The 27,917-nt window shown below is 37.2% G+C and overlaps 1 protein-coding gene across 6 annotated transcripts in view; it reads right to left on the bottom strand.

Annotated features, from left to right (window-relative positions):
- The window catches only part of LOC125227209 (protein ultraspiracle homolog), a 70,273-nt gene extending 43,896 nt beyond the window's left edge, over positions 1 to 26,377 (bottom strand). For 3 of the 6 annotated variants that reach the window (XM_048131462.1, XM_048131465.1, XM_048131467.1), the window contains exons 1-2: positions 20,019 to 20,173; positions 10,470 to 10,771 (exon numbers count right to left, since the gene is read on the bottom strand). In XM_048131462.1, the coding sequence (XP_047987419.1) occupies positions 10,470 to 10,674 (205 nt within the window). In that variant the 5' untranslated portion in view covers positions 10,675 to 10,771; positions 20,019 to 20,173. Of the gene's footprint in view, positions 1 to 10,469; positions 10,798 to 20,018; positions 20,174 to 26,087 lie in introns of those variants that run through there. The other 3 variants (XM_048131464.1, XM_048131466.1, XM_048131463.1) reach the window with 3 other exon arrangements.
- Between the last annotated feature and the right edge of the window lie 1,540 nt (positions 26,378 to 27,917).

Here is a 27,917-nt window from a genome sequence, read left to right as displayed (position 1 = left end):
CTTACAAAAGGTTTCGCGCCGCTAAACATTCAGTATAGTCAGTTGTGCCCATAAATAAATTCACATTTACATAAAGTTAAACTGGAAATAGAGCGCCACAAATGATTCCGTTCAGCTGAAATTAAATATTAGTGGGTCTTACGCCGCCCACGCCAGAGCTACAAGAGAAAATAATTTGTTTATTCGCGGGAGGGCTCAGGGAAATCTAATATCAAACGTTGTTATGAAAAATAAGACGCTCATGTTCATAATAATATAATAAAACCAAGAATAAAGGGGAACATTTTTAGGGTTCCGTAGCCAAAATGGCAAAAACGGAACCCTTATAGTTTCGTCATGTCCGTCTGTCCGTCTGTCCGTCTGTCCGTCTGTCCGTCTGTCACAGCCGATTTACTCGGAAACTATAAGTACTACAGTGATGAAATTTGATGGGAATATGTGTTGTATGAACCGCTACAAAATTATGACACTAAATAGTAAAAAAAAGAATTGGGGGTGGGGCCCCCCATACATGTAACTGAGGGATGAAAATTTTTTTTTCGATGTACATACCCGTGTGGGGTATCAATGGAAAGGTCTTTTAAAATGATATAAAGTTTTCTAAAAAACATTTTTCTTAAAGTGAACGGTTTTTGAGATATCAGCTCTCAAAGTCGTAAAAAGTATGTCCCCCCCCTCTATTTTTATAACTACGGGGTATAAAATTCTAAAAAAAATAGAGGTGATGCATGCTAATTAACTCTTTCAACGATTTTTGGTTTGATCAAAGTATCTCTTATAGTTTTTGAGATAGGTTGATTTAACTGTAATTTTGGCAGGTGTATAAATTGACATAATAAGTTTATTATATTTGCTGCTACGGAACCCTTTGTGCGCGAGCCCGACTCGCACTTGGCCGGTTTTTATCCCTGTTCGCACTTTGTTTGGCGAAAAAATATAAATCGAATTACCTTTGTACAAATAGAATAAACGTCGTCGGTTCATTAGCTACACAAATATTCATATCGACTTTTGAAATAGATATTGACATCAGTTTTGGGTTCACATTATTAACGTTCACGATTGTGGGACTGCCGTATTTTTATTAAATACAATATGGAATATCTAAATATAAATGAGTTACCTAAACAGACTTAACAACTTTAACAAGTATTCTATACAAAACCGTGTCATAATGATAATCAATCAGTGAAAGTTAAATGAGGCTTTAATCCAGTCGTTCATGGTTTTATTTTAAATAAAACTTCATTAAACATGTACCTCAAGATTCTCAAGAACGAAATGATTTATTTTTATTAAAACGCCTAAATGTACCTGTATGATTGATATAAAACGGAAATACTTAGGTAACCCGTGCGTATCCGGTCACGCATGGTTTTGGGCGCCATCGTTAGGCATTTTATAGTGAATAATTTGCAACAATCAATTCCCATTGTATGAGGGACACTTTACAGTGCTGTTACACGGGCAACACAATTGCCAGCAATTCACAATACCATTGCCGCATTTGTTCAATACGCACCAAATAACTATGGAGCAAACGCGGCAATGGTATGTGAATTGCTGGCAATTACGTTGCCCGTGTAACAGCACCTTTACACTTAACTTCTGCATATTGTTGTAGTAGGGAATGGTAACTAAGGAACGTATGCTGCGAGTAACTAATTGTGGATATAAAGAACATGTTTTTAATTCCCCTTCCCTGCAGTTTAATTATAGCAATACTAACATTTCAATGCCTATACCTACAAATGAATGGTGTTCAATCAAGAACACTTCTAAGAAAATCAATGTAATAAGTACCTATTGATTTAAATGAATGAAACGGCTCAGGCAGGATCTCTTCGTCCACAATCCTATTTCGTCCGCCACCTTATTCCGATTCATCAACATTTCTAATATTCCTTTATTTTCTCTGTCCTATATGTCCACATTCCTATACATATAGAAAGTTAGAAACGATATGGCCATGTCACTGTCATCCACAGGTCAAAATGACAGACCAACAAAACTTTTTAGTTGGAAAAGGCAATCAAAAAGTATGTACATACCTAAATAAAAACTGCCGATGATGTCCCATTTATCTCATGGGAGTCAGGACAAAAGATGCACTGTGGTCAATATAGCAATATAAGCGGTCTTGAACCAGTCAAGCCAGTGAGTCAGTGAGACGTAAGGCACTGGAAGGCTAATAAGTAATTTAAGAAGCTTTCCTAACTAAGGTCGTATTGTATCGCTAGGGAAATAGGTGTTGACAATGAATGCCTAAACGATATTAGTATTCCTCAAACCTACTCGGCCTTGAAAGCAAGTACCAAACCTGAAGTTGAAACTATAACTCGTTCAAGGGCCAAACAGAAATTATAGGAGAAACCTCCTTGATATTTACGTAAATATCAACTGTAGAAGTACAAACTAAAAATTTACAGAATTAACTGAAAGAAATAGAATTACATTTCAGTAAATTATGAGCTTCATTTTCGCACTAGTTCGAAAACTAGTACATTTCTTGTCATGTCCAAACTTCAAAGGGCTTAATGTACTATAAAACGTTGGACAAGGGGGCAATCTTATATCGAATTTAAAACACCTTCTTCGGTCGTGTATTAATTTATCGCCAATTGTTACAAATTTTCTCTTTTCCGCACTTAAATCGTAATGTCACTTGACTATAAAATAAATAATTTCTTATACCCACTAAACCCACTTAGTACAACAGTCAACAACACATTTGATTTCCTCTTAGGTACATTTATTTTAGTCAACACGTTAATTACTTCTTAAAGGATTATACACCCCACGGTGCTTACATCTAGCCAAAATGCTAATCGCTAACGCTCCGTAGCAAACGAAATGAAAATGTGATAGTCTGATAGACTATACCGTCGTACGCCACGGAGCAAAGATTTGACATCATGGATACGTAGGTAGGTACCGCGTACTGTAATATTATTATGTATTATAAGTTAATTAAAGGCTGTTCATAACACATACGAGTACCTATAAATCTGAACATTCAAGCATGTAACATACCTTAAAGATGTCTTCTGGATAGGATTCGAAGTTTTCAATATTAAGTCTGACCCGTAGCCGAATGGCACAAACGCTCACGAAACGAAACGCTCGTAAATCTCTATCGCTCTTGCGTATTGGCGCGAAAGAGCCAGACTACCTTGCGCGGCGTTTCGTTTTCGTTTCGCGTCGCAGAAATGCCATTCGGCTACGGCACCAGAAATGTATGACTACGCGCCATATATTATTGAGAATTTCATGAGAACTATTTTTATAGTACCTACGTACGTGCGAGAATATTGAACTGTCACCACGCACATTGAGATTAACAGCAGTAGCACCCTCTTGATAATGATAATATTCCTGGTCAAACTTTAGATAAAGTAGTAACTTTGCAGAGAGATTTATTCGGATAATTAATTGCTCGATATCTGGATATGTATTGGACATCGTGCTTACATAAGATAACCCCTGAATGCTCTTAATGTAGCTTGTGGTTATTCACTACCATTAGTAGCTACTAATTTGAAACAATCTTTACGTTTTAAATTTAATACGATAGGTAAGCGAAATAATCTAATTTAAATCAAATTTAACAACTGTCACAGATATATCTTTGCAGGAGCGAAAACAACTCAAATTAACTTCGTAATGGAGTTTCAGTTCAAAGAGATTTTAAACAAACGCAATTATAATTTTCTCTACCTACCTATTATTATGTGTAGGTATAGGTGTATGTTCGCCCCGCCTCCTCCTCTCAATTAAGAAAATCACATCTAGAAACAAACCATAATATTAAAATTGTATTTTAATTGGCTTTATCATTCGGTAAACAAATTATAGGGTTATATCTCCTATTTTAGGGTTACATATCAGAAATTCAGAAGGATTCTGTTCAATCTTTAATAGTAGGTTACATTACGATACCAGTGCGGAAAAGTAGAAACGAGTGGTTTTAAATAGAAACGCGATCGAAGGGAGTGTTTTAAATTGAAATGAGTTAAGCATTCCCTCTTGGCATGTGTATCATAATGATGACTAAATAATGGTCCTTTGAAGGTTCGCGCTGACAAGAAATGCACTAGGTACTTAGCGAACTATTCTATTAAAAAAACACCATATACCGGGTGCCCGGTAATTAATGGACAACCTTTTAACCACCAAGAGGGCACCATATACTGGTATTATACTTAAATTTTAATACTACCTAAAATTTTAGAAAGTGTGAAAATCTCGAAAACCAGGCGACTTTTACTAAACCTTAAAGTCGATTCTGGATTTTCTGGATTAATGGACAACCATTAATTACCGGGCACCCTGTATACTGAAAAGGCTTTAGATATCTTGGTGACCATTTAGCTTTATGTGACAAATGCCATTGCACAACAGTTACAACTCTTACTAGTTAAACAGATACCTAAAATCGCATTGTCGTTTTTCTTGAATTCCAGCCTAACCAGAAATATATGACTATTATTAGGAGGGCGCTGTTATTCTGATGTATGGGGGTGACAGTTCAATATAAAGTAAAATTCATAATCCTACGGACTAAATTGACAAATGACTGACAGGTAAAATGATACCAGGAACAGCAAAATTAAAATAGGGAAGGGTATATGTCGATAACAATATATCGACAAGTTGTAAAGTACATACAACAGACAAGTTTAAATCAAGAATAAGTATATGAGTTTCAAATAAGAGGTATACATTTTGGTTTGTTCTATGTATCTTCGAGGTAGTGGATGGATAATTGGATACCATGCATTTTTACCCACTAGTTTTAAAACATAAAAAGGTTTCCGAGCCTGTAGGTAAAAAATAAAATACCATGTCCGACGATAATAAATTATCTGTCACGCTATGGCAAGTATATCATAAATATCTATATAATTTTCGAATAATATTATTGCTGCTTCGAAATAAAAAAAAAATCTCTAATTAGCAGTCTACAGACCTTTTGATCTGTCGAAATCACAGAAAAAGTTGGTATATTGATTAGCCGATCAAATTGCCAATTTCATTGTCCCGTCTCGGTGCACCTTAAATCTACGATGTAATAATAATTTTTTTCTACTCCCGTACTGTTATTCGTGAGTTACAAGGTCGTGCATAGAACTTTAAAACCCTACATAAAAGATGTCAGGACAAGTCTATCTAGTCTATACCCTGAAAACATTTAGTAGCAGTAGCACGATATAGCTGTTACAGTTCAGTAAATACATTGCTACCAACTTAACAAACCAATTCGCAGAGTCGAGACTCCTTCGTTTTCTGCTGCGTTCATTGGCGACGCGTCGAATCGCATTCAAATGTATGAGAACTCGATTCAACTCGGCTCGATTCGTCTTAGTGGCCAGGCTTCAAAGAACCATACCATAGACAGTTTTATTTTCATGTTTGCACTCAAACTGCATATTCAAAATGGTAGGCGGTCCACTAGATAACTAAGATGACTGAAAGTAGGTATTTGTTGATTTATAATTTTCTTTCAAAATAAGTGCTTGGTCGTAGAAAAAGTATTGTATGCAACGGTGTTTAACTGAGTCAAAAAATGCTCGTGGCGTCTTTATTAACAATTTTCGGCTTCGCCTCAAATTGTTACCCACGCCACTCACCTTTTTTGACCTCTTTTAACCACCAGTTGCATAAAATACTATAATATCGATAAGAACGACACTGGCCAAACTGTGGCAACATTCGTTCACACTTACTTGTCAATTTGGTCCGTAGGATTATGGATTTTACTTTAGTATCATAAATTAAATATAACAAGATCATACCATCCCATACATTAAAATGCGACCGCCTACGAACGCGCTTATTACACTCCACCACACATAGATGGCGCCACAAAAAAAATGTCTTGTAGCTTTCGATTATACTTGTAGATGGCGTTAAGTGTCACTTTTGACTTTTGACATAGATTTACGGCTCGGAATTGACACTTAATGCCAATCTACAAATAATCGGTGGCAACAAGGCATTTTTGTGGCGCTATCTATGTGTGGTGGAGTGTAAGCGCGTTCGTAGGCGGTCGCATTTTAATGTATGGGATGGTATGATCTTGTTATATTTAATTTATGATAGTATGAAGAAAATAGTTCCAATGAAATTCCGCAACATGGCGCCAGGGGCGGCTCACTCCGCGATCCTATCGCCGCGCTACAAGTATATCCTGGCGGCCGCGAGTTCGCGGCCTACTCAGGGGTGGCGCGCATTCTCACGGAATGCACGTTCGCACTTTCTATTGTTACTTTACGACGCGAGGTTTTTTTAAGCGATGTCCGCGGGTGGAATGGCTAATAATACTTAGTGTCTATTTAACTAAGTATTATATTGAATAAAATAAATACCAAAAGACATTCTTATACAGATCTACTACTGATTAAGTCCCACGGAAAAGTTCAATAAGGCTTGTGATGTTGGAACCTTGAACAAAAATATATAAATACAGCGTATATACCTAGAAAGTACTCAAGACTTGAATATAATAGTATAACATTTAATGGGAGTATTAATTCGTTTGGATCCACTGGTAACCCTATCACCGGACGCCGCGCACGTGCGGCTCGTTTCTTTGTAAGAATGTTGTAGGTATTTAAAAAGGCGGCATTTCGGAAACATCAAAGCAGTGGGCCTTCTGTACTTGTACTATTATATATTCTGTGATGGCGCGTAGTCATATATTTCTGTTCAGGCTTTATAACGATTTACTGTAAAATAAAAAAAATAACAATGGATGGTGAGCCACTAGTAATTATTTTATAAAGCTAAAATTGTGAGCGGACTATAAACTAAAGCAAAAAGCACTGCATAACAACAAATAATAAAAACTAGTCAAACGTGTCGTTAGATGAACACTGAAGAAACAAAAAATATGACACGGAGTTTACAAATTCACGAAGCACGAGTTCGACTAATACTTTGCCCAAGTATTTAAACTTCAAAAATGACAAAAGCTACAGTTACGTACACGTTCATTGCTTATTTTTATCGTACCTACCAGTGACCTGAAGAAAAAAAATGCCATTACATTTTGTTTGATCAAATAATCATACTTGTCACAGGGTTTGTGTTCGAAATTCTGCATTTTTAAGATAGGATTTGCATAGCGACAATGAAAATTTTAATGAATATAGATAAAACATAGATTTTTTCAGAACACATTTTGGATCAAAGGTTTCAGTTGGCTCTCTATATAATGTAGGTACTTAACATATTGTTGATGGATGAACTAATTTTACACAAAACATAAAAATGAAGCGTAGAAAATTTCTAATATCCGACATCTCTAAAGTATCTGCTAAGAATGTTACTTATGCCCAAACGAGTGAAAATAAATCATCCCTGAAATATCGCCACATATCGGTAAATTCGATGCATGGCATTTGCAAGTCTGCGAGAACCGAAGCATGAAACTAACGAATAACGATGACTCCACTTAAAATTGAATGACTATATATTCATATCGATATTAGGTGATGTCTTCATTATCATATTTTTCAATCAATTTAAATATAAATTAAAACATTACATATTTTTGACAAGTTTATTACCGCCTGTTAATTCGTTTATTATTTGGATATACTTATCTGGATGATGTCGTATACAATAGGCGACTAAGGCGACCGCTATATAAGTACTATAGTTATTGGACTTATTTTTGCTCGTTTCTTTCCGATTTGTTAGTGACGTATAGCTAATAATAGCTATGAATAGCCACCTGTCTTGCTCTATAAATGTTATAGTCTGTAGAGTCCGTGAAGAATCATAGAACATAAGGGTACAATGCATTTCACTACATATAAAACAAAGTCGCTTTCTCTGTCCCTATGTCCCTATGTATGCTTAAATCTTTAAAACTACGCAACGGATTTTGATGCGGGTTTTTTTGATAGATAGAGTGATTCTAGAGGAAGGTTTACATGTAGGTATAGTACCCGTGCGAAGCCGGGGCGGGTCGCTAGTTACTTATAATATCTTCACAGTACTTACTCTAGAAATAATTGCGTTTCTCGGATCCCAAAAGTGAAACAAGTGCAAGACAATTTTTGTAAATGTATGATTGATGCTATCACTCTGGAATGCATTCATATGTTTTTTTTTAATACATAATTTGGTATTTGATAGTTTTGATACAAACATTTCGAAACGTTTAATACTTCATGATAGCTATGTCCTGCTGGCCTTTATTAGTTAATGGTACGTTGTTAATGGTTGTGTGTACATAAATGGGGGGTTGTTTGACTTGTTTGTGAAGTTTGGACCCACATCACGTGTCCCTTATTGATTTTGTGAGGTTTTGATACGATCGTTCCTAATAGCCGGAACAATAGAGCTGGTTTCAGTATAATTCAATTGTAGCATCTATTTATAATCCACCTTTCACATTGAGGTCTACATCATTCTAGATTTATTCCCAAGGATCTTGTTTAATATTCGGGAACCTTCAAATTGAAGTTACCACGTTTTGATTGAATATATTTGATTTTCAGTTTAGAAGACTTTTATTTTAAGTACTTATTTAGTAGATTACTAGTTCATACAAAAGTATGTTTTGATTATTACTCTATTAGCTTTTTCCCGCGGCTTCGCTCGCGTTGGAAAGAGACAAACAGTAGCCTATATCACTCTCCATCCCTTCAACTATCTCCACTTAAAAAATCACGACAATTCGTCGCTCCGTTTTGCCGTGAAAGACGGACAAACAAACAGACACACACACTTTCCCACTTATAATATTAGTATGGATTAAATAACCGAACCACAAAATTAAAATTTTGAAAAAAACCCCGACATAGTGGACCGATTTTCATGAAACATGGCCAAGAACACTCCTGATTAACTCGGTCTTCAAACAAAAAAAACTAAATTTAAATTGGTTCATCCGTTCGGGAGCTATGATGCCACAGACAGACAGACACGTCAAAGTTATAATACCCCGTAGTTTTTGCGTCAGGGGTTAAAAATGTATTCTAAATGGGATATTCACCTGATGTAACGTATTTAGAATCTTTCACCCTAACCATAAAATATTATAAAAAATTACGGTTTTGAAAATTACATGGCGACTCAAATTTGTAAACTTACTGTAGGTACCTTGTAGTTCTTGTGTCTGTATCAGTTTCACTTTGCCAGAAATAGCCGACCGGTAGTTAAGATAATTTTCGGAACACCGTCGCCGACTTTTTGTATAAGATAAATTACGAGACTCAAGTTTGACATTCTTTTAGTCCCAATGAATTCAATCATAATCTGCCAAATTTGAAGTAAAATATCGATTCCTACAGTCAACATACATAGAATAAAATAGATATAATGTAATCGAAAACTATGTAAACAGATTTGCTTGTAAAGTTGAGTTGTTGTTGTAAAGTTGTTTGCTCTATAATTGTTTTTCTGAAAACTGACAAACTGAAAACCACTCAGTATTTTGTGTTTTGAACTGTGCTATTAATTACCTATTTACTCAATTTAAATTAATTCATTTAAGTTTTTTCCCCCATCTAAGTAGGTAGTCCATATTCAATTATTCAGCAAACCTTAGTTAGTATGGATATTCTAGTAGACCATAGCACCTATTTTTAGGGTTCCGTAGTCAACTAGGAACCCTTATAGTTTCGTCATGTCCGTCTGTCCGTCCGTCCGTCCGTCCGTCCGTCCGCGGATAATCTCAGTAACCATCAGCACTAGAAAGCTGAAATTTGGTACCAATATGAACATTAATAACGTTGACAAAGTGGTCAAATAAAAAGTGGAAAAAAATGTTTAGTTAGGGTACCCCCCCTACATGTAAAGTGGGGACTGATTTTTTTTCATTCCAACCGCAACGTGTGATATATTGTTGGATAGGTATTTAAAAATGAAGAAGGGTTTATTATAATCGTTTTTTTATAATATTAATATTTTCGGAAATAATCGCTCCTAAAGGAAAAAAAAGTGTGTCCCCCCCCTCTAACTTTTGAACCATATGTTTAAAAAATATGAAAAAAGTCACAAAAGTAGAACTTTGTAAAGACTTTCTAGGAAAATTGTTTTGAACTTGATAAGTTCAGTAGTTTTTGACAAAAATACGGAAAACTACGGAACCCTACACTGAGCGTGGCCCGACACGCTCTTGGCCGGTTTTTTTTTTGTGATTCTTGTTTCTAATGGCTTCAGTAAGAATGTACTATTTTCATATTCCTATACCTATTACATACCTGAGATTGTTTATCGGTCTGTGTACAGCGGCGTTAGATCTTGGTTAGGTACTTCAAGAACGATGACGCAAGCAGCAGCTACGTTGATTGTGACAATATAAATATGAAAAAAGTTATTTAGCTACGTCGAGTATGGGTTTCAAGTAAAAACACAGAACCAATGCTTGAACTTGATGCTTATCTCAGAATATGTGATGTATACACAACGGCAATGACGTCCAGTCGTAAAATGCTAAAGGGTAATAAAATTACATTGCATGTCGAGCGAGCAGTCCACCGTCGGGATGTGGTGAGTGTTCTGCATCGAGGGCGACGGCATCTGCAGCGGCTGCAGCATTGAGAGGGGCGCGGGCGCCGCCGGCTGCGGCTGCTGCTGCGGCGGCGCCGGCCGCACCCAGTTGTTCATCAGCGCCGTCACCGACATCGTCGGCTTGTCTTTCTTCGCAACACTTGACATGGCCACCCACTAACATACTCGCATCACTATCACTTCACTGCACTTCAACAACGTTCGGACTAATTTAATTTGCACGTCGAAGCGACCTCTCCGCGAGCTATAAAGAGAATTATGACGTTTGCTCTTCACAATACGGTGCGAAAGCGAACAGAGATATGGGACGGCGCATCACGGAGCTCGAGGACAAAGCAAAAGTCGGTGTGACATTGTGATAGCGATTGTTATTGTGCAAGTGATAAAAATCACGGTGCAAGCGTCAACAATAGGTACTCCGCGCTCGTGGCGTCGATGCTTAACTAGTGACTAAGTAATGCGCGCTAAAATCAACGAGCGCAAAATTGACAAAAAATGTACCCGTCAACTTCCGCGCGGTTACGGCGCAGCGTGAAGGTCTCGCCGCCTCAAGGTCCGCATACAGTCAGTCATACGTGTATAAAACTGATTTAATGTCGGAAAACGAGTTGTATAATCGCATTTTTTACTATTAACCTGCAAATGATACCAAATTAAGTAAGTTAGATGGTTTAAAATATTTTATTTGAATAGGATTCATCTGAATAATTGACAACATTTCATTTTTCTTACCCCTTATTTTTATAATGGTGTGTAATAGTACTCAAAAAGTTAAGAGACCCGTATTTTTTCTTTTCATTTTATTTTGAGTTTAACCCCCTCATTTTTATTATTTAAAAACGCTTCGTTCTGAAAGGGCGTAAGTACATGTCTAGGCATAAAACACTATACGGCTGTAGTCAACTCACTAAAAAAAAGTAAAAGTATACTATATCTGTGAATGTCAGCGATTACTTGACAGTGACATTTGACATTTTTCCGTTGTGTTTGATTTCACAAAATTAAACCCTGAAATAATCTTTGAAAATAAATTGTTAGTTTAAAGAACCCCATCATAAGCAATAAAAAAAATGTACCGACAAGATCCCTTAATTACATGTTTCGTGCCAACTTGTAAACATAAAGCTTTAATCACGCTTTAATGTCGTCCGAAAAATATTTCTTTTTCGTACCGCACGGAAATAGGGCAGAATGGTGCGCCACTGTTAATAAGACGAATGTAAATAAATTTGTATACAGAAACATGACAACTCAAGTGAAAAATCAATCGGAAAAAGAAGAACCTTCGAGGATAATTCATCTATAGTAATAGACCTACCACCAAGTTCTGACTTCTCGGGACATGGGAGCTCCTCAGAAACAGAAGTGAACCCTGAAAGTGACATTAACAGTACCAAAAACTTTATACTGTCTTTGATTGAAAATAGTCCGGAATGGAATACGTATCCCAAAATCATGTTGGTGGATTATAGAATGGCTTGAAAAACGCTGTAAAATGCTATCATTAAACATAGTGTTGTGCAAGATAATAATATAGTACATTACGATACAAGTGCATATAAAAGGAAGTTTGAAAAGAGTGGCAATAAATTAAAACACGACCGAAGGAAGTTATTAGGGAGTACCTACGTCATTCAGAGTAAACTCCGAATATGTAAATGTGCAGTGCATCATAGACTGCTCGTATGCAATAAAGTGAAGAAATCTTTGTACTTGACCGAACAATAAAACGAATGAATTAATTAATTTATTTTAGTTTTATTTGTATAAAAAATTGTATTTAAATACTTCTTCATGTTTCTGATTAAAAGGCTATCCATATCATTAAAAAGCAACTTTACTTATAAGGTCACTTATAAGCAAGAGCCATTCCTATGGCTTTACAAATAAGACCAATATAAGCTTGGTAATAAAACTAATAAATTAGTTCCTACAAATAAAATTTAGTAAACTCAAAATAACATTATATAGTACCTACTTATATGAAAGAAATAACAGACTTTTTTTTAATGTATTTATTATTATTATAAATAAATAATAAGACATCATTTCAACACTTATCAGTCAATATTATGTTAGTTTCTAATTAAAATACACAGAAGGGACGCACGAGCGTTTGCGTGGCGTCCGTTCCGCTTTTTACGACGTGCGTCCCTTCTGTGTATTTTACGCCTTAGTTATGTTATGTAAGCTGTCAGTGGTTAGAGCTGCAGAGAGAGGAACCGTCGGACTATTTGAGCTGTGTCCAAGATCACCGCCTTCTGCATCTGACCCTTGATCCAACCACCTAGCGAAAATCTCAAGATGTTGGTCGAGACTCTTCGCTATGAGACCGTTCGTGGAAACACAGTCTCACTTAACTTGGGCCGAGTCCAGTAACATCGGACCCGATATGACTGACGGCTCTTCGGTCCGCTTGATCAGCCACATGATGAAACAAACGGAGTGTTTGCATCCTCCTTCTCTTGCAGCACAATTTTCACATTTGGCATCTAAAATGATATCCTCGGCTTCATTGATTCGTGCAAGCACTGAATACAGTTTGGAATTAACGTTATGTTTGGGTGTGACCCTACACCTGACGAAACATGACCCTCTCTCTCCTCACTTATGCGTATCCAATCGCAGTTTCTACGTAGGTGTCTCGGGGTAGAAAGAAGGGTTTTTGTTCCGCGAACGGCCGCAGAGTTAAAGCTATCGCTTTCGCACATAAATTGCATGAGCATTATATTATCTACTCGTGGCAGATTGCGAGAATCTGCCACCGCGTAGCCCTCCGTAACTTTCATTAATGAGTTTAATCTCTGTAAAAATTGAACTCAAACGTATAAATTGACAAATATTTGAACAGACATAAACAATAAAATACCTATCATACCATGTCAATAAACTGTCAGTGTCAAACCGCTACTTTCTTCTGACGACGGGCGGAATATAGGCACCGGAATATTTCTAATCTGCCTAAAACTTGGTTTAGCCAAGTTATTTTGAATTTTCTCAAGAATAACTGAATCTAAAAATCCAATTTATTTTTTTATGTACTCAGCAAGCCCTAATCTACAAATAGATATCAATTTTTAGCCATTGTAAAAAAATGAAATGTTGTCAATTGTAGTTGTTAGCCGTCGGCCTTCGTGCTCGCGGCTGCGTGTTTCTGTAATTAAGTTTTACGTCACTCATGGACCGACCGAGCTCCCTGCGTTAGCCTCTATCATACGAAAATTTGCGCTATGTCACTCAGCATATAGATTCCAATTCACGATTTTTACCGGTCACCTCTACTCGTAGAAAAACAAGCCCATTCGAAATCAAATACCTAAATGAAAGAGGAGTTATTGCACCATCGCACAGTACCAATACAATCCAAATTATAATAACGATACATTTACGACTAAATAAATATAAAAATGTTAAGTTAAGAATAATCAGCGTGCGGAGTGAAATGACCCACCTTATTCCTTATTTATAGAAGAATAACTAAAGACATACAAAGTTAAGTTTAGGAGTTTTCTGTTGAAAGGAACTTGTAGGAGTTACTTCTAAACTGCAAACACTCCATGAAAGTATTATTATTGGCCTCTGAATTTCGTATTCTCGAAGGAGGGTTATTTTTTGCCTACGTAGGCGATTGATTTTATCACACAAGGCATCATTCAACACAGCGTTTACACATTTAGGGAGTCTCCCCACATGGTTCTACAAAGTTTGGCTCTGCCTGAACATATGTGTCCTTGGGTAACGCGCATATCCGAATCCACGTGCCCACACATTTTTTTCCAATGTATTATAATCCATCTGGCATCCGGCGAAGAAAAAAGGGAGGGCTCTATAGCCCGTAAACTATTCACGCTGAAGACGATTCAATAGTTATTTGTTATACAAGGGGGCAAAGTTGTATTTTAACGCCGAGTGTGGAATTGAAAAACGAGCAAGTGAAAGGATTCTATAGTTGAACCACGAGCGAAGCGAGTGGTTCGAGAACAGAATCCTGAACTTGCGAGTTTTTTAACACACGAGAAGTAAAATACATTTGCACCCGAGTGTAACACAAAACTTTTCCCCTCACTATAGCGAGGAAACTACAACGCAAAAAAATGCGTTTATCACTACTTCCAGTAGTTTCACAGGTGGTAAATCATCTTAATTACTAGATTCACCTACTTTTATCAATTTTGAAGCAGTTAATTTGACTTTATTCAAGGTCAAATTACTTTACCCACTAGTGGATAAAATGCGTTTTTACCCGCTGGTATTAAAGGACAAAACGCGTGTTTCCGAGCTAGTGAGGGGAAAAGAATAATACAGGCAAGATTATTTCTCACAAACAGCAATCGTAATGTTGGCGATAAAATCCGAGTAAGGTTACTCTAAAAACCGGGTTCAAGATTATTTTCATTAGTGTGTGCTCGAGTCGAAGTTTAGATGTTTGACTGGTATGAAGTTTAACAGGATAACAAATAAATACGGGTAAGCCCAATACAAACATTCAAATACGGCACAAAGACGAGGCGAGGGTACAATTTGTACATATGTCAGTAAGATTTAATGGATGAAAACATTGAAAACCCAACAACTATACTTGGTGTATTGAAATAAATCTTGTCATAGAAGAAATACGCGTCTGCCAATTTATGTCACGAAATGTGATTATAGAAATTCTATCAGAAAAAGCTTTCATTGAAATAAATTAAGTGTATTATGTTAGTGTATGGGTTAAATTGTGGCGTAGGCGAGAGGCTGGCAACCTGTCACTGCAATGTCTCAATTTGGATTTTGTTTCAACCCCTTTTTGCCAAGAGTGGCACTGAAACTTAGTAGTTCATGTGCTCTGCCTACCCCTTTATGGGATACAGGCGTGATTATATATGTATGTTAGTGATTCTACTCAAGGGGAAAAATACATAGGTATTACAAGTAGGCACCTTTTCTTTTCCATCACATTTGACAATAAGACGACATATAATTATGTAGCACAGTTATGACAAGAGCGTTAATGGATCATAAAAATAAACCCTCACTTATCACACCTGCTTTGATCATTACTCAGACTTAATTCAATAGGATCCACCCGAGCACAAATCCATATCCTTTTCATGGTGATATTGATACCTACGCGGCGGGGAATACATTAACCCACCCTGTCAATCAAGATAGGTCTCCTTGACGATCCCTATGAAATTGATAGGTGATAGAAAATACCTTTAAGAGAAAAAGTGGGCGGACACGTGTATATATATGTAAGATGTATGTATAACTTGTAGATATAAGTTATGTGTGTTAAGACTTAAGGCCTCCATCAAATCAATAGCTCCGGTAAAAGCAAACATGCCTTTAATACGACAAAAGCTTCAGTTAATCGCTACGCCATCATTTCCACACGCACGAAACGAAATGAATATTGAGCTGTTGCCCATTATGATACCTACAGCTTGTATTGATGTACCACACAAAGGAATCGCGGTACCTAATGACTAAGCAACCACCAATAGTAACAAAGAAACGCTTCCATCGAAATATTGCGAAATAGATACAAAAAGGATTACCATTATCGATAAAAACTGTAAGTAGATAGTAGATGAACAAGAACAGATACCAATTTGCAATCTTGCGCAAATAGAAAGATGTCACTGAAACTAGATATGGAGCGTGCACCGAGCGTAGAGCAATTTGAAGCGTGATCGAGGAATGTTTCCACTTTCCTACACTTTCGTTGGTACGCGCAAAGTGCATACGTGCATGTGCAGACACGCCTGCCGATGCCGCCCCACTCCGGTGCACGCATGCAGCGATCGATCCATGCCGACCTTGACTTGACGCGCGCCCGCCAGCCACAATTAACATTGACAATTGCGACGCGAGCGCACCGCCTTATCAGCCTTTTTATTTTGCACACGTATAGGTACTTTCCTTTTCACTTTAAATGATTTATCCTGCCTGACATATACTCAAATGGTTCATTTGTTCGATACTTGAAAGAGCGTGCCAAAGAAGTGTTTACATACACATTTTGGTGCCCTCACATATTTTAATACACTGAAGTTAATATTTTTCAGGCCATAAAAAAAGGGTAGCTCATGCTCGAGGTTGCGGTCCGTATATTACGGGGGTAATGAGGTGTTACGTTGAATGTGAACATAACACGCAGCAACAAAGTCGAACGGTCGTCCTAGACTTGACCCGAAGAGATAGATAGTCGGTGATCGGCGCCGCGGGTGTGCGCGGGTGCGGTGAGTCAGCCGCGGGGGCGGGCCGTGCACTCGCCGCGAGATATGGGTAAACGGAACGCAGAGAAGCGCGCGGCCGGAGGGGCCCGCGACCTTGGCGATTCACTGACGACTACAGGTGTTTTTTATTTGCAATCTGTTAGGACGAGATCACGGGGTCTCGGCTCCTGGAAGACGCGCCGGACACGGTAACTGGGGTGTCGATAGCGGAGTTTGTAGCCGAAGCCGAAACTGCTTACAGAGAACACGGCTTACAATCACAATAAGGAAACAAATACCTACCGTAGGTACAGGTACAGGTACTACAGGTTACCGATTGGAACGCGACATGTTTGATAATTTTATTGACAAAGGTATTACCTAAATAAATTGCTATGCTGCATAACGATTATAGACCAGCCAAATTAAAACAACGATCTATTGTTTGCACGAGATCGGCATCTCGATATTCTCGATCTGCTTGTGATGTGCCTCTCCCAAACAGTACCCCACTATTAGCAATGCAAAATATCAAAGGGCCCCAAGTCCCAATCCAAATACATTTTCAGTCAATAAATACAACGATATTTTTAGCGTCCGTCAGGTAAGTCTGGATCTTAAGGAGGATGTTTTAATTTGTTTTGCAACCTATTTTTCGCCGGGCAGTTATGTAATGTCGGTCGTAGCGTGGAAGACCTTGGCCATGACCAAGCCGGCAAGCAAGACCGCGGCGTGACGACTCACGCTATGACTACGAACAAGTTCATGGATTGCCAGATTCCGAGTACAACTTAGTACAAACTACAACGCAATAGAGATCAAAATATTGTTAATCGTCCATATCCATACAGGATAAACCGAATAGCAGAACGTTTCAAATATTTTAGTTAAAAGAAAGATGATTGTCTTATCAACACACTACTATCGCCAGTAGTTTTAACAAATTTTAATATAAAAACCAAATTAAGAGGAAACAACTAGCTTCTTGCTCGAAATTAAGTAACGTATTAGTATTCTAAAAGTGAGTTCTCATGAGGGCGGTAATGAATTCTAATAAAGTAGAAGGCCTTGACAATGATACAATCGTCTTGAACAACTGCTATATAAAAATTAACCCGAGCGACGCTAACGCGAGCATTACAATTAATTTGAAGATTGTCTTTTTATTTGCAGCTAAAACAAGTTTAGTTTCGGAGCCAGATTTATGAACCGGACAAGAAATTTGCAAATTTATTTTTATTACACGTGTTGTAAATCTTATAGAAACAAAGCCTCTTGAAGTATGAAACAGTTAAATACATTTTTATTGAAAGATAATGATTGTAGCTAGACCGCTGAAAAACGTGTAGGTAGTGAAACTTGCAAAAATATTGAACACAGGTAGCTGATAGAATAATCAAATCGATCAACATAAATCAGCACTGGTATAATATAGTACATTTGTACCTATTCAAGTACCTAAGTAGATATTAGATTTCGAGAAAACTTGATAAACTAATAGAATTGTCTTATTAGAGGTTTTACAATAAAGGTATTTTGAAAATGGCTACAAAAGGGCAACGAATAAACTGGATTAATTACACATTGAAAGAGATAAGAACATTAGAAACTAAAAAGCTAAAATGTAGTAAATTAACAGATAACAAGAAAATCATGCAGGTGTTCGAAACAAAAAAGAGTCAGGGGAAAATAGGTACCATTAAATGCCTTTTGAGGAATAAGGGCCAGTTGCGACCACCACAATTAGAAGAAAGACTTATTTATTTATTCAGAAATGAACTATGTAAATTCCCATTTACGAGCTTAAACAGAGACAGATGACAACCAACCATAAATTCAACAGGTATTGATACTATTGATGAAATGAAAAGGCTCAGAGCCCAAAATATACCTACAATACGATTTCCTATTCGACATCGACGGCACAACAAGCCATGTAATAAGGTACTAAGCTGTAACTGCCCATTCCGTCGAGGGTTCGAAGTGGTTAACTGGACACTCTGGACAGTGACAAAAAATAGCGTCCACTTGGGCTTGAGGTTTTTCACTCTTCTCTACATGGCACACATGCCCTAATTTCATCAAAATCCGTTCGGGAAAAGCTCAAACAAGAGTTGTTTTTACATAATTTTAAATTAAGTGTAATAACAGGTAACGTAAGGTAAGGAAGTAAGGAAAGCCTGTGTATCCCTACCATATTATAATTTTGGGTAACACGAGTGACATGGTACCTTGGGGCCCGTCAGACTTCGTTTTGGCACGATTTTTGTTGTCTATTACATCACCCTGACGTCAGGCTAGCGAAACGAAACGAATAATCTTCGAACGATCCTCACTATCCTCAGAACAAAGTCGAGTGCACGAATGGTAATTCAACAGCTAGAATGATAGAGCCAAGATAAATGCAGTCAAAACATTAGTGTCAACACACTTACAACCTTGCAGTGTTCTCTACGACTGATGACAGATAAAGTATAGGTGTTTCTGATAAAAATTGCAACGAAAATGTTTTCTAGATATTGTGGCAGTTTTATGAGGACTAATTTTACGATGACGTTGATAATCGAACATAGCTATCAATGTGATATGATATTATAATATGAAACGGGGTTTAATAAACCCCTTTGTAAGCTTGTCGTAATTGATAAAGCCGTCAATTACTCGTTGAACTTATTGACACATCGCAGGTGGTAATCGAAGGTATGTTATTAATTTTTTAGCGAATGAAATATTCTGAAATATGGTGGCCAAAAATGTAGTCACTGATATAGTCAGACTAAAATATTTAGTGAGGTAATACCTAGGTATATGTACCTACATAAGCTAGACACAAAAATACAGAAGGTTGTCCCGTCCTTCAAAGGCCACTTAACATGTTTTTATCCAAAATGTTAAATGACATTTAGAAGTTTGTAATAGGTATTTCGAGTTGCTACGCTATCGTTGCTGTTGCAATTCAACATGGGTATGTCAAGTAACTAGAACTAGTATTTAGAATTAACACAATATGCGCATCATATTACAAACAAAGTATTAATAACAAGTTTACACTCTTAACTCAGCTTCACAACATCACAACTTTTGCTCCCTAGGGTCTAAACGTTCGCTGCATTGTCAAAAATGAGTATGCGACTAAACCGGATATCAAAACAAGATTTGATAAGGACATGGTCATGGACGCTAATTTCTGACAGGGCCAAGACCATCCGTCGGCAGCCGTGATGCATCACATCCACCGCAAGCGCTTAGGGGGCGGAGTGTCGTCAGGATGGCCGAGTTGTTTGTTACCATGAAATTTACGGTGTATGAATTAGGTTGGCGTAGAATGCCGGTTGCGGATCGTGCATCGATTTTATAGTGCGTCGGTCGCGGCGGCAGGACGCGCGGCCGATGCGGGCGGCGTCGCTGTTCTGACTGTCGTGCCGGTGCCGACCGCGTCCCCGCTCGAGCCCCGCGCCGCCGCCGTTTGTTTTGCTGTATTTTCGTTGTTAATCATTCTCCTTGACCTTGTGCGACGTCGAGTGGTCCACTGCACACGACTGCGCACCCCTCGCCCGCGCGCGACCACTTGCATCGCAACACACGTGCTCGTCCTTTGAGTGCATCCTTCAGTATGATTCGAAGGAATGACGGCTCATCATAATACGAAAATAACTATGCCGATACTAAGCACTTAACGCTCCAAATGTGCAGAGACCAGGTATGGTAATTACTTATTCAACTGAGTAATAAGTAGTAACTTGAAACTATTTTAGGTGCAGTTTGGAGACTTTGGAGTAAGAGCTACAAAGAAAAATCGTAGATAGGTATCAGAAAAATGTATTATTTGCCTATCTTCAAAAAACTTTACCTACCCAATGTAACCAATTCCAACCCCCCACCCCCACCCAATATTAAGTACACCTTGAAATTCTACAGATAAAATTATCCTACCTATCTCTTGAGTTTCAGGAAACCTGAATAGGCAATCCTAGACTATGCGATTTTCATGATTAAAAAAATGCAAATTGTTTGTACATTCAGACAGAATAAGAATTAAAAACTTAAGACGCAACAGGAGGGGTCAATCTTAATTCTCCATACAAATACTCTTGAATATTTCCTGCTTGGTTTTTGAAGCTAGAGCAAGGATTGTTTCAACACAGATTATTTTTTTTATACTTTCACATTTAAAGGTTTGATATTCAAAAAAAAATTAACAGTCCGACACAGATTATTTATTTTCATTGTTATTCAGATTCTCAAATTTCGTTCAGATTGATCAAATTTTGGAGGAAGAAACAGTCGAGAGAGGCACCTCAATCTTAATTTCGCAATATCTTCCACCTGAGGTGTCATTAACTTAAAATTTTTTTTCTATAAATTTAGTCAGTAACACAATATTTAACTAAAATTCCCAAATTGAAAAAGGGCTCCTTACCATTTTAGCATTTTCGCTCCTATTGCCCCTTAACATCCTTTTATTTGTGTCATGGCACTCATCATGGGTTTTAAAACTGAAGCTGAGCTTGGCATCAAGTGTAAATAATCGTACTATTAACGCCATCTAGTTACGCATGGCGACATTAATGCGCGCCATCTAGATGATGTTTGTGGTATTAACGGTAGTAAGAGGACAATAAATCAGCTGGGTATCTAAAATGGTTTCTCCTGATTTTCATGCATTGTACAACCCTCCATGTGACCTTGGATTTAGTAAATTAAATACATTAAAACACCCCAAACACCGACTTTAGGTTATAATATTTTCACTTAGACTTTGAAAGAAATAATGTTGAAAACAATGTGGATGTTAGGTATATTTATGGAATCAGCACAATAAATCCATCACATTAGTATTATTTTAGGAGATACACAGGGGACGGACATGTTAAGAATTTTACCACTCCTTTCCTCCCATCGGTGTTGTACCATTACACAATTCAACTATGGGTTATGTGTTTTATTGTGGTGTGGACGATGGGATGGCAACCTGTCACTGCAATATGTATCACTATTTGTTTTCTTTCAACCCCTTAATTGCCAAGAGTGGCACTGAAACTTGAGCAGTACTGTGTACTTTGCCTACCCCGTTCTGGGAATACAGGTGTGTGATTATTTATGCATGTATCTAACAGCACTGAAAACACATGACAACCGCTCAAAGCTGTTTTTAAATAACAGAGGTAAAAGAAATAGGAATTTTGTTTTTGGTCCAACACATATTTAAAATGAAAGATACAGATATAGCTACATCAGCATTCCATTACAAGGGCAATAAGATACTTTCCATCCAAAATTCGAACAGAAAATCTGTTACAAAGATCCTTATTGCAGATATAAAAGACTATGACTTTTAGATTTGCATTTCTTTTGGGTTTTGTTGCGCTTATGTTATTTTATTAACTTTCGTTTATTAAGGTAATAAAACTTAAATAACAAATAAATAATAAGCTAACTTTAAAATAATAAAACAATTTTAAATTAAATTAAAAACTAATCTAAACTAAAATATATCTACGAAAAAAATTGTCCATTCAGAACAACTCAGTTTTATATTTTTCTGACGTGGATAATAACAAACAGTAAGTTCAATTTACAGGTGTCATTAGTATTAAAACAAAACTTAGAATAAAAATTAACCTAGAATGAAGTACAAAACTAAAACTAATACTTACCTAAAAATAAAATTATTTAAAAATAAATTTAAACCAACTAGGCAAGGTCACCGAGGTCTGAACCCGCCGGTAGGGTTCCCATAAGGCTAGCTGCGTTCCCCTTTGGATCGCAATGCCAATTCGTTGGGCGAGGAACGAGCCAGCCCTATGGTCCCCGGTGACATCACAGATTTTTTTTTGAAAGCTCCTTAATTAATTTGTGAGCGCTTGGGCACCACGGTCCTAGAGTTTCGACTGCAAATGCCGCAAATATATGATGGTCCGTGAGGGCTATATATTTGCGCTTATTATGGCTTAAATTCAGATATGCCTGATTAATCCATATTTATTTATTTACACTGACTATCTTTATCATTACTATTGATTTAATTACTCTGGGCTCCCATAAGCTATGGCAGAAACCCAGGACAATGCAAAAACAATAATTATTGATCTGATACAGAATATTTTGAAAAAAAAGGGGTTCCTGTACCTTTTTCAAATAAAAACCATATTGTATATCAAGTTGGAGCATGTAAGGAAATGTACTTTATATCAAGTCACTGATGGCCAAAAAGTTAATATATGCATAAGATATGTTGGGTCAGTAATTATAGTTATGCTCATTGCAGATACAATTTTAACATGAATATAATGTTCTTGGTAAAAGCCACAATAAAATTCTAAACTTTTTAAAACTTAGAATAATCAATCATTGAGATGCTCAGTTTCATATGTCAGATCAGACCAGTGAAAATTCATTAAATAAGGTCAGTGTGGGGAAGACCGTCTACCCGGAAAGACCGTCTATTGACAATAACTTTTGTGTTTATATATCTACGCCTCTCACACCTCCGAAGGTATACCAGTTTTTCATCCTTAAGCCATTGGTCTTGAATACATATCCCTAGGACGAACACTAGTTAACAATAAACTTGATTCGTGTTTCGAACTCGAGCATCGAGTTCAACATGGTTCCGCAAAAAATTAAAATAAAATAGAAGCAGTCGGAATTTTTGTATATCATGTATGTAACGTAGTCATTTAATAACCGTTCTTTCTGACTAGTACTATTAATCTACTCAAAACGCGTTCAATTTCTTGTTTTATGTTCTGAAATATGTAACTTAGAAATTGTGCCTACTCAGAAAGTCCGGCATAAAAGAGAAAGGCAAGACCGGCATACGATAAACAAGGAGTTGCCAACCTTTTTTAGGCTTTATTGGAAATAAGTCGAGTGTAAACAATATCAATATATATAAGTACGTTTTTTGCTTATGATAGTTGTACCGTTTTTGATTTTAACTTCGAAATACAGTTTTGGTAATGATTCGTATGGTGTTACTAATATCATTCGAAAGTATTAAATAAAAATGACATAGTTGTGAAGAATTATAAGTGGTGAACAGAACTAAGCCTACTTACACTGCATTACTCATCATCATATTTAAGATGGTAGTGTTTGTATAGATTGTGCATGTGCAACATGCGGCGACAAATATTTCAAAAGAGAGTTATGTATTTTTAGAAATAAAAGTAAGCATTTTGAATCCAATTATTTATTCAAACAGAAAACATAACCTTTGACAAAACATATTTGATAAAGGTTGTTCGTCAGACGGCAGAAACTGAACCCTGGAGGCACAGAGGGTCATATCGAAACTATGACTAGTGGCACAAACTGTGCACTTCTCAAGCAAAATCATTTCGTCTTCCTCGTTGATATATACGCTGGCGTTAGGAAGTGCATCAAAAAAAGATTCTATCAATACATTCTTCGGAAGATGTATAGACATGACTTGTATATTGTTTGCTATTTTTAATAACTGAAACAAATATTTATGTATTAAGTACACAAATATTTATGTATTAATGACATCTGAATCTCTACTGAGTTTTTGAAGTCGTAATCGAGCAAAATGGGGCAAATGGTGTTTATTGAATCCTGAACGAAGTAAAGGAATCTCTAATCAATTCAAAATTAGAATCCTGAGCGTAGTGAGGGATTCAAGTATTAACGCTCAAGGTGGAAATAATTTTGCTACCATGTGACATATACAATTTTTCACGTCACCTATGAGGAAATCACCAAAATATTAATAATGAATCAGTAGTACGAACTTAATCTACAACAATTTATAAACGATCATGAAATATAATGTCAAAACTCTTTTCATTGAATTAATATGTTATACTGGCAACATAAAATCCTTGAACAGAAAAGAACCACTCAGCTCCTCCAAGACTCGAGTTTGTAATATTCATACTCCCCGAGTTACACACAATGTTTTTCATCACACTTGCAACATAAAAATATTAAACAATTTAATACGGTACTAGAAATTTCATGACTCCCTTGGGAGAACGATTTTTCTATAACTCACGCTCCGCCTGCGTGTAAAATCACATTTAGTGTGCGAGTGTGATGAAAAAAAATTACGCATTCATTCATACTGTAGTGACTATAGCAAAACCAAGCATTGCTAAGAAATGTTACCAAACTAATTCACGTATCTTAATATCCTATTACGTTTTCTTAATTAACATAATAACATAGTTTCAAAAACAGATAAGTAGTTGGATTTATATGAGCCTGTAATATCGTGACTAAATTGTATTCGCAGGTGTTCGTTGGAAAAACAGTATTATGCAATATCTGGACCTGAAAAGAAAAGGTTATGAACCCCATCTACGGGACATATGCCGGTCTTGCCTTATAAATAGAAAAATGCTTATATGTTCAAAATTTCAACGTTATTTTAATAGTTATCTAGCACATTCTGCCCCGTTATTACGTAAAATAACAATGATCATGATTTTGGAACCTAGTCTCATATGAAATTATGCGACAACAAGCACTAGACGGTCTTTCTGTGCTCATCGCGGGAGGACGGTCAACCCGCCGAGCCTTAAAAAAAGTGATTTTTATCACTTAAAAGTACCTTACTTCACCAAAATACTGTAAAAGCTTTGTAAAATATAATATTTTCTATCCCATAGGACCATGCGCATTACGCCAGACTGCATTAATTATAGAGTTTTATCCACTCAAACTTTATTTCAAATAAACTATGCCGGTCTTGCCCGCACTGACCTTAATACATTGCAGCAAACATAAGCAAAATATTGTATCATAATGTATTATACACCTACACATGATAAACAACCTGGAACCTGCCCCACAGAAAAGATTGTTGTCTAGGTCATGTAAATTATTTGTGTCCTGTTCTGACACTTAGGTAAGAAGACCTAGGCTTGACTACCATTGCTTAAAGGAACTATTATTGTAGTGAAATACTCTTCATATTTGGGAGAAAGCATTTCTAATTTCCAAAGATTTCTCTTAATGTATTTAACTTTTACACTTTATCCATACATATTAATGAATTGTAAGTGATCATTTTAATTAATATATCACCAGGAACAGGGAAAGTCTCACAGAAATTGATAGTAAGGTATTCATTAGCAGGGATACTTTCCTCCAACATAAGATGAACAATTACATTCTATGAATAAGGGAATCAGCAATACATAATATTCAATACTCTGATTAGATGCATTGTTAGGACGTAAACAAATAGTAGAACAGATAAATCCTAACGATAGCGCATTAATTGATACAAATGGCTCATTGAAGAGCTAACAAAGCAGAAACCTCTTGTTTTTAATATATGTGAATACATGTTTACTGCTGCCCGATTAGTATTACTTATATACTTGCCTGGGTCTCTGGAGGGCTCCATCTTCTTTTGCACAGAACTAATTTATTTATCGTCTATAACACCACTTTCATGTATCGGTTCAGTCGCAAAGATGAACCTGTCAGTAACAAGGTCGTTGAACTAAATATACCTATAGATGAAATTGTACTCGCTTGTAACACTCACGCCTATGATTATTCGATGAAATATTTTACACACAACACTTATTCTAAACGTAGAGGTTGATTTAAGTCCAATTCTAATAGTAAATCATCACGATTTCATTGCTAAAACTTGTTATTTCCGTACACAAGTGAACAATTGACATAAAATAAAATACCTAACGAGCGTCCGTCACGTCACGAAAGTTTCGTTCAGAATTCAATAAGGCTTTACAATACAAGTATATTTTTTACTATCGTATCACTTTCTGGTTAGGGTTTGGACTTGGTTTGGACGCGGTTTAAACCTAATAATACTCTTTGGTTTAAACTACTGCCACAAACTACTAAGAAATAACTAAGAAGATGACTACTGCTCCGTACCGCGACATTGAATTTTTTTACGTGTGGATGTGGATGACCTTGGTGCTGTACCGGCATAACGTCGGTTAGCACTATAAAGTCGCATTTTATCCACGAGAGTGCAAAGTAATTTCATATATACTCTGTCAACCAAGTCTGTCAGTAAATAAGAACAAAGAAAACTATATGTATCCTTTTCTTTTGGGGTGCTAGAGAAAAGGTTACCTATAGTTTTCTTAGTTCTTATTTACTGACAAACTTGTTTGACAGAATATAAATTTTAACTTGATGTCCTTCTCCACGGGAAGCAAATGCAAGCATGATTTTGTATAAATGTTGCAGTTAGTAATGTTGTATTATATTCTTTGGTTAAGCTAGGAACATACTACGCGGACGTCCGTCGTAAATCGACCGCGGACGGGGATCTGGACAATGAAATTACACATAAAGCTAGGAACATACTACGCGGACGTCCGTCGTAAATCGACCGTGGACGGGAATCTGGACAATGGAAATACACATAACCGTGCAAACTAAGATCGGTCGACGGACGTGGACGTGGCCTTGAGCGCATGGACGTCCGATCGAAATCTGGCTCGCTGGATGTTTTGTTCCGTGCACACTGATAGGTCGCGGTCGCGGTCGATTTACGATGGACGTCCGCGTAGTATGCTCCTAGCTTCAAGCTAGGAACACACTACGCGGACGTCCGTCGTAAATCGACCGCGGACGGGAATCTGGACAATGAAATTACACATAACCGTGCAAACTATCGGTCGACGGACGTGGACGTGGCCTTGAGCGCACGGACGTCCGATCGAAATCTGGCTCTCTGGATATTTTGTTCCGTGCACACTGATAGGTCGCGGTCGCGGTCGTTTTACGACGGACGTCCGCGTAGTATGTTCCTAGCTTTAAGCTAGGAACTTACTACGCGGACGTCCGTCGTAAATCGACCGCGGACGGGAATCTGGACAATGAAATTACACATAACCGTGCAAACTATCGGTCGACCGATCAGTGTGCACGGAACAAAACATCCAGCGAGCCAGATTTCGATCGGACGTCCATGCGCTCAAGGCCACGTCCACGTCCGTCGACCGATAGTTTGCACGGTTATGTGTATTTCCATTGTCCAGATTCCCGTCCGCGGTCGATTTACGACGGACGTCCGCGTAGTATGTTCCTAGCTTTAGGCTCCCCACAGACAGTCTTAAAAATTCATAATCTTAAAAAAAACTTGTATGCAATCTGACAGTTCAAACTGACACTGACAAGACACTGACAGATCTGAACTGTCAGATTAGCTAGCTACATATTAGTAAT

The sequence above is a fragment of the Leguminivora glycinivorella genome, chromosome 6 (assembly GCF_023078275.1).
Source record: "Leguminivora glycinivorella isolate SPB_JAAS2020 chromosome 6, LegGlyc_1.1, whole genome shotgun sequence".
In the NCBI taxonomy this organism is placed as follows: Eukaryota; Metazoa; Arthropoda; class Insecta; order Lepidoptera; family Tortricidae; genus Leguminivora; species Leguminivora glycinivorella.
Note: the sequence above shows the minus strand (reverse complement) of the source record. Positions and strands in the feature narration are given on the sequence as shown.